This window comes from Podarcis raffonei, chromosome 7 (genome assembly GCF_027172205.1).
Source record: "Podarcis raffonei isolate rPodRaf1 chromosome 7, rPodRaf1.pri, whole genome shotgun sequence".
NCBI classification, from domain to species: Eukaryota; Metazoa; Chordata; class Lepidosauria; order Squamata; family Lacertidae; genus Podarcis; species Podarcis raffonei.
This window is the reverse complement of record NC_070608.1, coordinates 85,004,716-85,019,194: the sequence shown is the minus strand read 5'-3', so window position 1 is coordinate 85,019,194 and position 14,479 is coordinate 85,004,716. Positions and strand designations below refer to the sequence as shown.

General features: G+C 45.6%; 1 protein-coding gene across 1 annotated transcript; it reads left to right on the top strand.

The window, feature by feature from the left end:
• Positions 1-3,304: 3,304 nt before the first annotated feature.
• On the top strand, positions 3,305-14,014 carry LOC128416911 (snaclec bitiscetin subunit beta-like). The gene is made up of 6 exons (XM_053394958.1): positions 3,305-3,419; positions 5,533-5,618; positions 6,416-6,642; positions 8,929-9,066; positions 11,428-11,563; positions 12,934-14,014. The coding sequence occupies exons 2-6, from the start codon at positions 5,558-5,560 to the stop codon at positions 13,014-13,016; spliced, it is 645 nt and encodes a 214-aa protein (XP_053250933.1). The 5' UTR covers positions 3,305-3,419; positions 5,533-5,557; the 3' UTR covers positions 13,017-14,014.
• Positions 14,015-14,479: the final 465 nt, after the last annotated feature.

The following is a 14,479-nucleotide window of genomic DNA, read 5'->3' as shown; positions in this document are numbered from 1 at the left end:
TTTGCTCTATTTACTGAGCTACCAAGGGTCATGCCTAATTTAAGGTGCTCATATATGCACTGCCTAAAAAAAAAAAAGATACTCATTTGCATAAATTTGCATGTGCTGATTTATATGTATGGATACAAATTTAGAAGTGAATGCTGTAATTTAAATTAAATACAATACATCTCACCACAGTGGGGTGGACCTTGGCCAGGTGGCCTGTGGGCTTGGTCTTTTTCTCCAGGTGCTAATTTGATAGGCTGCTAGTCTACTTTCTTAAGAGTTTTTTTTTAAAAAAAAGTTTTTAAATCTTTAAATCTAACTTGACTGGACAGCCCTTCAAACAGAGGACTCCTTCAAACAGACGTCTGAAGGCAGCTCTGTTTAGGGAAGTTTTTTTATGTTTTATTCTGTTTTTAATGTTCTGTTGAAAGCCACCCAGAGTGGCTGGGGAAACCCAGCCAGATGGGTGGGATAGAAATAATAAGTTGTTGTTGTTGTTGTTGTTGGCGGCCATCTTGGTGAAGTTTTAAGTGGCCCTGTGGTCCTTAAGAATCATTTCTTCAAAACAGTTCCTCTACCTTCCACCCTCCGAAAACTGGTGGGAAGTTCATGTGTGACTGTAAAGAAAGGTGGAGAATAAGGATTTTTCTGCAGCCCTCTTGGTAAACATTTGGCTCTCAAACAAATTCATCAGCTCAAACATATGTTCAATTGGTGGACTTCGTTTTGTGTGATCAGTAGATGCCACTCAAGAGTGTTCAGTCACCATTATGATTGTTAGAATAGGACTTAACAAATGGACATAAGAGCAGGAAAATGGAGCTTGAACGGATCCTCCTCTCCCTTATTCAACATCCTGAAAGGAAAGTCGTTTAAGAGGGCAAGTGTAGGTGCAGATTTTATCCCCTTTTCCCTTTCGGCCTTCTTTTCACACAGAAGTGGCAGCTCAGGGCAAGCGAAGTAGGTCTGGAGCTGGTTGGTGCCATGATGGTTGACCAACTGGGACTTCCTTGCCTGTTTTTTCCTAAAAAGCAAGGCATGCCAGACAAATCTCCTTCCTTCCTTCCTTCCTTCCTTCCTTCCTTCCTTCCTTCCTTCCCTTTCTTTCTTTTGAGTTACAACTGTGGTGGCTCAAGGGAATGCTGTGGACATAGTGTATCTTGATCTCAGCAAGGCTTTTGACATGATATTCCTCCATTATCTTCTTGCAATGGAAGCTGGTAAAATGTGGACTGGACTGTTAGGGTGGATCTTTAGCTGGTTGACTAACCAAACCCAAAGAGTGCTCATCAGAGGCACCAGCTTCCGAAGAAGAATGTGGGGGCTGGAGGTGTGCTGCACATGATTTCAGATGTGTTATTTCAGGAAATCAGAGGAGAGCAGAGCCAAGCCAAGCATGGCCGCAGTGCAGTAGCAGCAGCAGCAGCAGCACACCTTCAATGGCCATGGTTCCTCTGCTGCTGCTGCTGTCACTGAATTGGGGCCTCCTGACTTCTTCCCCTCCACGGTAGGAGGAGGGGGAGGACCTGGTCTGGGGCTGTGCTTGGCTCTGCACTTGGCCTCCTCCACCACTTTTGGACATTGGGGGCAGTCCCCTCCCTGAAAATATTCAAGGGCATAATAATAATAATAATAATAATATACCCCACCCAACTGGCTGGGTTTTCCATCTGGGCGGCTTCCAACAAAATATTAAAATACAAGAATCCTTCAGATATTAAAAGCTTCCCTAAACAGGGCTGCCTTCAGATGTCTCCTAAAAGTCTGGTAGTTGTTTTTCTCTTTGACATCTGGTGGGAGGGCGTTCCACAGGTCGGGCGTCACTACTGAGAAGGCCCTCTGCCTGGTTCCCTGTAACCTCGCTTCTCGCAGTGAGGGAACCGCCAGAGGGCCCTCAGCGCTGGACCTCAGAACGATGGGGTTGGAGAGGCTCCTTCAGGTATACTGGTCCAAGGCCATTTAGGGCTTTAAAGGTCAGTGCCAACACTTTGAATTGTGCTCGGAAACATACTGGAAGCCAATGTAGGTCTTTCAAGACCAGTGTTGTGTGGTCTCGGCAGCTGCTCCCAGTCACCAGTCTGGCTGCCACATTCTGAATTAGTTGTAGTTTCCAGGTCACCTTCAAAGGTAGCCCCACATAGAGTGCATTGCAGTAGTCCAAGCGGGAGATAACTAGAGCACGCACCACTCTGGCGAGACAGTCCGCGGGTGGATAGGGTCTCAGCCTACGTACCAGATGGAGCTGGTAAACAGCTGCCCTGGACACAGATTTGACCTGCACCTCCATGGACAGCTGTGAGTCCAGAATGACTCCCAGGCTGCGCACCTGGTCCTTCAAGGGCACAGTTACCCCATTCAGGACCAGGGAGTCCTCTACACCTGCCCACCTCCTGTCCCCCCAAAACAGTACTTCTGTCTTGTCAGGATTCAGCCTCGATCTGTTAGCTGCCATCCATCCTCCAACCGCCTCCAGACACTCACACAGGACCACAAGGGCTTAGCCCCTAGGAGGTGGTACCCCATGTGCTCATTAATGGTTCCCTATCCTCCTAGAAAAAAAATTGACAAGTGGCGTGCCGTTAGGGTCTGTCCTGGGCCCGTTGTTGTTCTACATCTTTAGAAACAACTTGGAGGAAGGATTTGGGGGGCTGCCCATCAAATCTGCAGATGACACCAAACCTGGAGGGGCAACGAATGCCACAGAAGGCAAAATCAGGATTCAACATAACCTTAACTGGGACGCCCATCTGTCATGGATGCTTTAGTTGAGATTCCTGCATTGCAGGGGGATGGACTCTACAATTCAATCATGAATCTAATTATAATTTATGGTTTGGGGGCAGATCCCCATAATCTCTACATCCAGTGAAGCATTAGAATTCGAGCAAACTCATAAATTCATTGAATTAGATTGCCCCTGGCAGACCTTCCAACCATAGCTGTCAACTTTCAGATTTGAAAATAAGGGATCAGCAGCCTCACCTGTCCCGGGGAGAGTCTACGGGATATCTAACAATCCAGGATAGCAGCGGGAAACGGCGCTGGAATAAAGGAATTTCCCACAAAGAAAGGGAAGGTTGACAGCTATGCTTCCAACTCTGCCATTCTATGATTCTATGTGCCCTACTTTGACTGGTACAGTAGGTCTATGCTCTGTGTTCATACTCCATGGATGAATAAGATTCAAGTATGTGTTTGTGAAAGGTGTTAGGGATCATCAATTAAACTAACAGTGGCGTCAAAGGCAAGCCCCCACCCTCCTTTGCTTAAGGAGGAGAGTATATATAAAAATAAAGACATGCACCATTAGCCTTCTTGTGCAAAGGAAAAAGCTCCAGTCATCCAAAAGTTGGATAAATACTACTTAAAACTGCTGCTTCCCATTACTCGTGTTAAAAGAAGGGAAGAAAAGGGAACAATCTACGAAACAGGTATTTCTCTAAATAGACATTTCATTAAAATGCATATATTTATTTCAAACATGTGAAATAACTTCCAAGGTGGCATACATATATTCCTCTTTAAGGAGTCACCACCCTATCAAGGAATGGAGGAGAGATTTGATTCAGGTCTCCTTTGAATTCGAATCTATTAAATCTGAACTTTCCAAAACAATATGAAAAGTGAAACGCAGCAATCCTTCACAATTCGCAGTTATGTGAATTTTGTCGTGCAACTCACAACCAGTGTTTACATAAGTGCAAATGTTAAGGGAGAGAGCACTTAAACATGCATTTACTGGTGAAAACAATGTAATAACTAATATTAAATAATATTATGTTAGGGATAAATTGCTTGCAAAAATTTGTACGTTAGTCGAAACGGTGTTTATTAGGATAAATTTGTAATAAAAGGCTGACGAAGTTCTGCAAAGGTTGTTGTTTTCTAAATCGTGAATTGCTGCAAAATCTGGAGAACTGCATTTAAGATTTGCAAAATGAGAGAGGACAAAAACTTTAGAAAAGAATGGGGGAAATTTGTAAGTTACTTAGGAGACCACTATAAGCAGATGGAAACAAAAGCAGGATTTTGATTTCACTTGTAGTGTAAAAATTACCATGGATAATATGGTTTGATATAAAAATTGAAGTATGGATGAATATGCAGTAGTGGATGTTTAAAACGAGACACCATGGAGGAGATGGGGGGGAAGCCCTGAGATCCAGAGAATCTCTTTATATAGATACTGTCAGGGGCTCAGGAGCAGAAGCACAGGAGAGAGAGGAAATGGAGAGCGAAGGGGAGGAATCCGAGGGCAGCGTAGGGGAGTATGACAGTGACCCGAGAGATTCCATGAGCTTCTCCAGCGAATCAGAAGATTCCCAGAAGGGGGCGCCGATGGTCAGGGAAAGGGGGGTCCCAGGGGGGACGCACCAGAAGCAAGGGGCCAGCGGGGACTCCCAAAGCAGCAGCGGGGGATCAGGACCAGCTTCCCCACCAGAGCGTAGTGGGGGGGGGGAAGAGTCACATGTGTCAGAACCAGCGTCTCCTCCAGCGGGGAGAGAAGATGAGTCAGGGCTGACCACGCCTCCATCGGAAAGTGGGGAAACAGAGGGGAGGTCAGTTCCAGCTAGCCTCCCCGAAGGGGGGGAGCAGTGACAGCAATGTAACAGTCAGAAGGAAGGTGGCAGGCTGGGCGCGCGCGCCAAGTTCAAATGTACAGGCGCGCGGGACAGCAGAAAACCCGGATTGGGAACCAGGTCCTAAAGCCCGCCGGAGGGAGGGGGAAGATTCAGGGGACTCAGCGTCAGAAGAGTCTAGGAAGGGCGAGACCCCGACGGACAGTCGGACCCAGAGGAGGAAAGAACAAAGGAAGAGGTGGAGCAAGGCTAGAGTCTTAAACTGGTGTCAGGGGGGAGGAGATTCAGACGGAGCTTCGGCGGTCTAGAGTTTGAGACGTAGGGCTGCGCGCTGCGGCTGTGAAAGTGAAACTGGACTTCAATAAAGACTTTTATACTTAACAACGAAGCGGCGTTGGTCCTTTGTGAGCTGGGACCTAGGGCAGCTCTGACAGATACATTTTTTATTCTCTGTTTATTTGTACTTTGTATTTGTAAAACCAATAAAAATGATTTTTTAAAAAAAAGATTGCAAAATGAGAAACTGAGAAAACCAAAATTGACAGGTCCTTCCATCCCTACCCACACTCCACAGTTCTCCTATGTAACAGAAGATACGACATGGTATATTTAGTGCTCCACTGAACATGTTCTGCACCTTTGTGCATTCCCTCTCCTGCTCCCTTTCTCTCTCACACACACACAGTGATGGATCAGTAATCCATTTTTTATCTGCTTTATCATCAGGCTTTAGGCGAGACTGCCACTTTACTGAAGAATTAGCTCACAATGTTGCAGTTTCGGAAATTCATGTCATGTCTGAGTTGCACGTGTCTTCTCAATTAATCAACTAATTAAATGAATTTGAGAGCTTCAAATGGTCTGAGTTCAATTTCAGGTACCTGTTAAAGTGGAAGAAGATTGGAATTTTGATCTTCATGCATGAAAACAGGTGTTCACACAAAAAGTCTTTCCTTCACTGTAGGTGAAAGTTCTGCTACCACCTGGCAATGAAGCCACATTCGGTTTTGATGCTCTACCTAGGAGTGCTGCTTCTCCCTGTATCTGAAGGTGAGATTAAAGTGCCTCGTGATCTTGATGTGAACTCATCTCCTGACACATCACCATGACCTTTTGCTCTATTCCCACACTGGCAGTGGTACAACTAGATACTTTTAGAACGTGGACTAAGTGGTTTGATTTGCACAACACTTTTAGAAAAAAATCTTTGCCAGGACATGCTCCTGTGTTAACTGAAGGTTATTGGCTGATAACCTGAGAAAAGGGCAGGAAGTGGACTCATCCTTTCATCTTCCCTGGAGCCCAGCAGGCGGGGTGGAGAGCTAAGTCTGCAGTTGAGACAAAGGCCAGAGCTGTAGGATTGCCAGGGAATGAAGAAGGAACCATGTTTCTCCCCAATGGAGGAAGCAGGGTCTACACACGGAAGCAGAGCAGCACACGGAAACGCTGTTTACCTTCCCGCCAGAGTGGTACCTATTTATCTACTTGCACTTTGATGTGCTTTCGAACTGCTAGGTTGACAGGAGCTGGGACTGAACAACGGGAGCTCACCCCATCACGGGGATTCGAACCGCCAACCTTCTGATCAGCAAGTCCTAGGCTCTGTGGTTTAACCCACAGCGCCACCCTAAGACAATATACAGGAAGACTATATAGGAAGACTATAAAACCTGTTGTTAACGTGTCCACTTTGCAAGGAATAAAACCTGACTGAGCCATTTTGAAAGTGCTTCAGAGGAATAGCCTGCCAACTCTTCAATTTCCACCCTATTCAGGGTCTTCATATTTTCTTTAAAAATGATTGGGGGTGTTTCTCGTGGGGTGTCTAATTTCGTACTTTTTTCCAGGTAATGGGCTTCCGGAGGTCAAGTCCCGCGAACGCCGGTTCTTGCTGGGAAACATTCTTGATTGGAACAAGCCTCCTTCCAGGGACAATGAGGTCCCAGCATCCCGCGACTCCTCTGTGGTCGAGCCAGAATTGTTTTGCCAAGGCGGCTGCCTTGATGGCTGGATAAGTTACCTGGGCCAGTGCTACATGTTTGTTCAGAAACGAGAGACATGGGAAGAAGCTGAGGTAGGGGCATCTTCAAAATGAAGATTTTCTTGGGGGCTCATCTTTAATAAATAATAATAAATTTTATTTTATCCCGCCCTCCCCAGCCAAAGTCGGGCTCGGGGCGGCTAACAACAATAAAATAATACAACATTCTAAAATCATTTCATTATAAAATTAATTCAAATCAAATTGATGGCAACCATTGGGCTAGAGTTCTGTGAAGATTGCCAAAGGAGGGAGTCAGGCTGTGCCCTGGCCAAAGGCCTGGTGGAACAGCTTTGTCTTGCAGGCCTGCGGAAAGATGTCAAGTCCCGCAGGGCCCTAGTCTCTTGTGACAGAGCGTTCCACCAGATTAGAGCCACAGCTGAAAAGCCGTGGCTCTAGTTGAGGCCAGCCTAACCTCCCTGTGGCCTGGGACCTTCAATATGTTTTTCTTTGAAGACCATAAGTTCCTCTGTGGGGCATACCAGGAGAGGCGGTCCCATAGGTTCAAGGGTCCTAGGCCGTATAGGGCTTTAAAGGTTAAAACCAGCACCTTAAACCTGATCATTTCCTTCCTTGCTTAGACTTTGTGCTGCATAAAACTCCTGCTGCCCTGCAAGTCCCTGTTACGCTCCTCCCTTCCTAGGTTGCAGAAAAGAAGCAAGTCTCTACTTTGTTTTGTTCTTCAAGCATTTTTACAAAAAATACACATGAAAAAGGGAAAGGGGGCTGTGGCGTTTGAGTTAATTTTAAGTAGCACCCAGGACCTGCTGTGAGGTGTAAATGTTCTTGAATCAACTGGAAAGAGTCGCCACGGTGCTACTAAATTCAGAGCATATGTAATGATTAAAACATGCAAAACAGTCATATCTAACTTAAAAAGAGGATGCTTCTCAGAAATTAACCAGGATCCACCTTGGTGAACACCTCTCTTCAGATCTTATGCATCTTCATTGGCTTTCAGTTTGTACCTAGGTAAAATTTGGGGCTTTGGTTTTTACCTTTAAAGCCACAAATGGTTTGGGACCAGGTTCTCTTGGGGACTGTCTTCTCCCGTGTGGACCTGCCTGTGGCGTTCACACAGAGCCCACCGGTCATTCCACGGACTATTGACCCTGCACCACCATGGCTTTTCTCTTCCACTGCCACCAACCAAGTTTCCCCGGTAATATGTTCAGACTCAGTCAGGTTGTAACGTATTAACAAAGATTCCAGTTTATTGTGAACGCAAACAAGTTTTAAATACTTTGAAACACTGTAATCCAATTCACTTTCTCCATCTCCCTTCTGTCTCTAACTCATTCTGACTCCTATGCCTCCCACCCACATGAAACCAGCCAAACTAACTGCCCAAACTCCTGTGTTGAGCCTTAAATACCGTTAGGCTCCGCCCCTGGGCTTTCTTATTGGTCAACCTATTAACCCTTTCTCTCTCCCCCAGTACAACATCTCCATAATGAGTGGGCATACGCCACAGGGGCAGTCCTTCCCACCCGCCAAAGCATCTTTCTTTCCCAGAGTCCAGAGGCAAAACACTCTGAAGAAAGGAAGATGGTGGCCGCGACTGTCGGGAGCTTCAGTTTGCAGCAGTGTATCTGCTTAGTAGGGGGACGCGGGTGGCACTGTGCGTTAAACCACAGAGCCTAGGACTTGCCGATCAGAAGGTCAGTGGTTCAAATCCCTGCGGCGGGGTGAGCTCCCGTTGTTCGGTCCCAGCTCCTGCCCACCTAGCAGTTCGAAAGCACTCTTAAGTGCAAGTAGATAAATAGGGACCGCTTTATAGCGGGAAGGTAAACGGCGTTTCCGTGTGCTGCGCTGGTGCTGGCTCGCCAGAGCAGCTTCGTCATGCTGGCCACGTGACCCGGAAGTGTCCTCAGACGGCGCCGGCTCACGGCCTTTAGAGTGAGATGAGCACACAACCCAAGAGTCGGACACGACTGGCCCATACGGGCAGGGGTACCTGTACCTTTACCTTTATCTGCTTAGTAAAAAGGAAAGGAGACACAAAAGAAAGATTTTGCAGTGACTGCTGCTGAAGGGGTGCTGTCATCCGCCCCACCCTTCATGTTAGGCCCTGGACCTGTGCCCCCTAATGGTACCATTGGGTGGCATAAAAGTGGCCCACTCAGTCTCCTGTAAGGAGTCTTTTGTGTCTCTGTGACTCACTGCTTCCATTATTATTTTGCCCCTGTTGCATAAAATGGTGGTCATTTGCACAGAGATCCTCATGCTGATTCTGCGATACAAAATACGACGGTAGCATTTCCTGAGGCATTTTCTCACTTTCTTCAATCTCCTTCCCATTTCCAATTTACTTTCCAGAGAACTTGCCAACGCAAAGTCACAGGTGGACATCTGACTAGCGTCTCAAGTGCAGAACACAATGACTTCCTTGTGAGTCTGGCGACTTACCACGGACAACAGACGGCCCAGTTCTGGACAGGAGGAAGCCACAGAAAGGCAAGTCCAAGTAACACAACACTAAAAATGGTAACTCCACACCACTATGAAGAGAAGAAAAAATACAGTGGTACCTCTGGTTAAGAAGTTTAATTCGTTCCGGAGGTCCGTTCTTAACCTGAAACTGTTCTTAACCTGAAGCACCACTTTAGCTAATGGGGCCTCCTGCTGCTGCCGCACTGCCGCCATGTGATCGTTCACACTTCTGCTGGTCCCATGCTTTCTAAACACGGGTTCAAGTGGTTTTGCCTTTGTTTAGCAATAAATTGGAACAAACAGCAACCCACAGAAAACCTAGTTGCCGTTTGCTCTGATTCGGCGCTCAGCTCAACCACAGGTTTCCCAAGGGAAAGCAGTTGGGCAAACGAAAGTGTAGCTAATTAAGAAAGAGCTGTTAATCCTTTCCGTGCTCTGATTGATCTCTAGGTTCATCACCCCTGTTCTATAGGTGGTTCCCCCTCAAAATAAGGGGCAGGACGATGCTAATTTGGGCACAGACACAGTGTGCACACCACACATTGCCTTGCCAAGTCATTTCCCCCTTCCCTATACCACAGGCCAGGTGCGGGGCAGGTAAAGAGCTGGCTCAGCCTGAAATATACACGGAGTCGAGTGTGAATTTCGTGCTCTTTATTCAGCTGGTAGGAGCAATGAATGAAACTTCCCCCAAAACGTCTAGCTCTATATACATTATTTACACAATGGGCCCCGCGTGATTGGCTAATTCCGGGCTGCTCCTGCAGGCCAATCAGGTCGCTGATTCACTTCCACCTGGAGCTGGATTGGGTGGCTCCTGCGGACCAATCAGACTGCTGCATTCTGAATCCTGTTGTTCCAGGATTCAGCTCAGTAAATAACACAGCCCAAATGGGGCAAAGTACAATCCAAGGCAAGAAGGGACGCGGGTGGCGCTGTGGGTGAAACCTCAGTGCCTAGGACTTGCCGATCGTATGGTCGGCGGTTCAAATCCCCGCGGCGGGGTGAGCTCCCGTTGCTCGGTCCCAGCTCCTGCCAACCTAGCAGTTCGAAAGCACGTCAAAGTGCAAGTAGATAAATAGGTACCGATTCAGCGGGAAGGTAAACGGCATTTCCGTGCGCTGCTCTGGTTCACCAGAAGCAGCTTAGTCATGCTGGCCACATGACCCGGAAGCTGTACGCCGGCTCCCTCAGCCAATAAAGTGAGATGAACGCCGCAACCCCAGAGTCGACCACGACTGGACCTAATGGTCAGGGGTCCCTTTACCTTTACCTTTACAATCCAAGGCTGCTGGGTCTTGCGGAGCCCTTTGCTGAGCACTCTGCGAGACACAGCAACCAACCGATCGCTGCTGCTTTGCAGCCTGTGCCTCTGCCTTTGCAATCCAAGTTCAAATCATGTGGACACAAATTACCACATGGTGTAACAGTGACCAGGAGCGAAACTGGGCTTTATTTCACCAGGGTCAAAGAGGCAGTTTGGCACATACACCCACACCCACACACCCCACACATTTGCATACACATGCAAAGGGACTGGAAACCTCAAAGGCACTCCTCTGGAGGCTTCCCCCGGGGCAAAGAAATCTGGCTAGACACCCCCCCCCCATAGCTGTGGCACTGTAGTGACATCAGGTGATTGACAGGTAGGCAGCCTCACCCTCTTGTCCAGCCCTGCAGCAAGGAAATTATGTGCCCACTGGCGGAGGAAGAGGTGTGCAGGGGGAGCGCATCGCCCCCAGCAGTGCAATCCTGGTGGGGTGCCATCACGGCTGTTCCCCCGCCCGCACTGGGCACCACACCCCTAGGCTGGCACCAGCACTGCCCCCGCCTGCTCTCTGCCCCCCCCCCAGTGCCTGAGCATGAAGCTCCGCCACTGTATGTGCCAACTCCTCTATGGCGCAGAAAGCAGCTCTGCTTGAGTGTGTGAACCAGGCTTTGAAACATGTTCCCACGCTTCAGTGCTCATGTTTTCAGCTAAAGAAATAGCACGTTCAGAATTAAAAGTCATAGTTGCCATTAATATTTGACAGAGAAGCCTGTCTAACATGGTTAATAATGGAGCAGAGCTTTAGGTGACATCTAATTAAAAGGTTTGGTTTAGATTCTTGGAATAAGCTGTGCTCACCGAACAATGCTGAGTGGCAGATTCCATAAAATCTCGATCTGTTGGCAGAAAATCCATCTGATAAATTGCGCACCGCACATTATTCATGCCCTTTTAAAGTATGGAAACCCCGCTTCATGCAAAAAACCTTTGTGCGCATCCCTTTGAAAATGCCTCTCGCTCACTCCATTTCAGTCGTGCTTGAATATGGAAATTCCTAAACAGTTTACCGGGTGGTGTGGTGGTCTTCATTCAATTCCTGTTTGGTTATTCTGCAGGGATCTTCGCTAGAATGGACGGATGGCTCCGGGGCAAATTTCCTTCAGCGTCCACTGAGCTCAATTCTTCATGTTTTTGGGGAAGCAATTAACAGTATTCTGCACAGTCGCATCTGCTTAAAGATAAATCTAGGAGGTACACTGTAATCCACAAATATGATATATGTATTTGTTTAGTTCATCCCAGAAAGCTAGGTTTTTCTCCACTTTTCAAAGTTCTAAGTATTAAATACTCCTCTGGTCACTTTCCCGGCAATTGATGCTTTAAGCAAAAGTGATATTTAACACTTTACATGTTGGTTGTGTTTTGTTTTGTTTGCTTTGTGCCATTGAAATGCCATTGGATACAGCAGGCTGATGTTAATTTTAGGACATCATTGAGTGCAATTTGCATCAAAGTTCCATTGCAGAATAGAGTGAGCTCCCTAAAAAGGAAGTTTAGAGCTGATTCACTCCAACCCTCCTCAAATTAGGCATTATTTTTATCAGACTAGTTCAAATCAGAGTTAAATGCCCAGCTGAACAACACTGCAGCAGTTGGTTGTCCAGGGATTTCATTTTGAGATAACATCTACATTCATCTTCAGTTTCACTGTAGAAAATTTGGTGGCTGCCACGTTTTGAGAAATTTGGCAAGCGTTACCAAACCTGTTTTGACTTTCCTTGAAATCACTCAGTATTTTATTTCAGGATGAATATCCATATTTTCCTTAGGTGCAACCCACCTTAGGTGCATTTTCAGTCAAAACTCTAATTGCTAAGTTTACGTTCAAATGCAAAGTTTACATTCTCCAGGCTCGTATGTTGCTTGGAACTTTTAAAAGTAGTTTGGCAAACCTATTGAAGACATAACTGGTGCTCCAGAAAGGCTTGGAGCACACAACTTCATCGGGGAGAAATTCCAGAAGAGTGGTCATATTATTCTGTTCTTTATGCTGGAGCAAAAGGGCTTTTATGATGGCCATATCATTCTGTGTGTGGTGGAAGTAATTTGAACATACATTTCTTGCCCTGAAAACAAATGCATTTTAGTGTGCCCAAACCACCTCTACCACCCTAAAACTGTAACATCTCCTGTCCCCCTGAAATAGTAAGGGTGCCAGATGCATATAAAGTGAGTAATGTGCTGCCCAAAGAAAATCACTCACCCAGTTTGTGGCAGATGTACAATCTTCTCTTAAGCATAAAACTCAGGCGAAACAATTGATTCCTGTTTGCAGTGAAGGGAGAAGAACTCAGCCCTCAATGGCTGATCATTTTGCCTATCATGTGGCTATTTTTCCTCTCTGCTCCCCAGAGGGTATTTTCAAGTTTTAATAAACTGAATGGGTTTAATATATATAACCTTGTAAGTTTATTCAATTAAGCTTTTGTCTAGTGCTATATAGACAAGCTTAATTGAATAAACTTACAAGGTGCTTGGCATTTTTGATGAGAAGATAATATTTTTCTAATGAATTCTTGGATTTTATTTTGTTTTTTATTCACTACTTGCTTTTCTTCCAGGCCAGGGTAACTGGGACGGCTCTGATTGCAAAAAGAAGCTACCCTTCGTCTGCAGCTACAAACCCAACCTGACACCCCCATAATCGCAACAGAAAAATAATGCAACCTCTTCTACTGAACCTGCTTTAACAAACACGGACACGGACAAAATCAAGTTTTTTTGCTTAAGTGCTACTTGTTAAATGTGGTCCAGATATTGACACATGCCATTATTTAGAGTTCGTACTACTTAAATAAAGTCTGGCTCAATTTGAGTGCTTAACAAGATCTATGTGCCACTTAACCTCCATGGGGATTTGAGGAATATTGATGAGAAACCTTTAATTTAAAAATAATTACAAATCATTCATTAAAACATTACTTATTTCACCATTTAATGGCCTGGTCATACATTTTAAATGCTGAAAACACTCTCCTTAGGCGTGTCAGATAAATCCATGAAGAGTTAATTGAATGCTGTTATTGGGTTGAAAGAAAAAAGAAATGGTTGTAGTTTTAATCATCAGTTCAAAGAAAAGTCACACAAACATGAAAGGAAGTGCAAATCCAATGGAAAAATCATGGGTCTATCATTGTACACACAAAAGATACAGAAATTTGTCAACAGCACTGCTGAATGCAAACTTGTTATTATGGTTATGTATGTTTAATTGCTTTGCATTATACATCACTGTGTCCTGTATAAACAGACAGCTTCCCTTTGTTTTTTTCTTAATTATAACTTGTGTATCATTTGTTAGACATAATAGATATGTCTGCCTATGTGAGGCACAATTCACAAAGATATTCTCCTGAGCAGCAGCCATGGGAAGAAATAGGGCAAAGCGAAAACACATCTCTTTGTGCAACGATCTTGATGGATGTCTGGCAGAGAAGAACATTGCAATGGATTGTGTTTATAGTCAACAAATGACAAAAGCGTTGACGGGAATTACAAAAAAAAAAAAAAATGCTCAGAGGTTATCAGTATTAAGTTGTGGGCGAACATATCAGACGACACAGCGATTCTTCCAAAGCAGCTCTTTATTTGTAAGCTGGAACAGAACTGAACTGAGGAGCTCAGTCAGCCTGCTTATATAGAGCTCCATAACAATGTAACTGTTGCCATTTTCTGTAAATACCTAAACAGGTTCAACTGCAAACTACACGCGGCTTTTGTGGACCTGACCTCCGCTTTTGACTCCATCCCTAGAGATAGGCTATGGCAGAAGCTTAGTTACACCAACATAGATAAGAGACTCCTCCACCTTCTTATGGAAATTCATAATGACATATCGGCCAGAGTAAAATTTGGCCCTCTGGGAGCTCTTTCTGATTCTTTCCCTCTGAATAAAGGGGTCAAACAGGGCTGCCTCTTGGCCCCTTTTCTATTTAATTTCTACATTAATGACATCGTTACAACCATGAAGGCCCTAAACCAATCTGCCCCCTCTTTACAACAGCGCAAGATCCCCATATTACTCTATGCGGACGACATGGTGATACTGTCTTTAACCAAGCAGGGCTTAAACGACATGCTCAGAGGACTCATGACATATTGTGATAC

Coding starts and splice junctions, on each gene's coding strand:
- LOC128416911 (XM_053394958.1), top strand. CDS start 5,558: ATGAAGCCACATTCGGTTTTGATGCTCTACCTAGGAGTGCTGCTTCTC. Junction 6,643..8,928: donor AGACATGGGAAGAAGCTGAG/GTAGGGGCATCT, acceptor TTTACTTTCCAG/AGAACTTGCCAACGCAAAGT. Junction 11,564..12,933: donor CTTAAAGATAAATCTAGGAG/GTACACTGTAAT, acceptor CTTTTCTTCCAG/GCCAGGGTAACTGGGACGGC.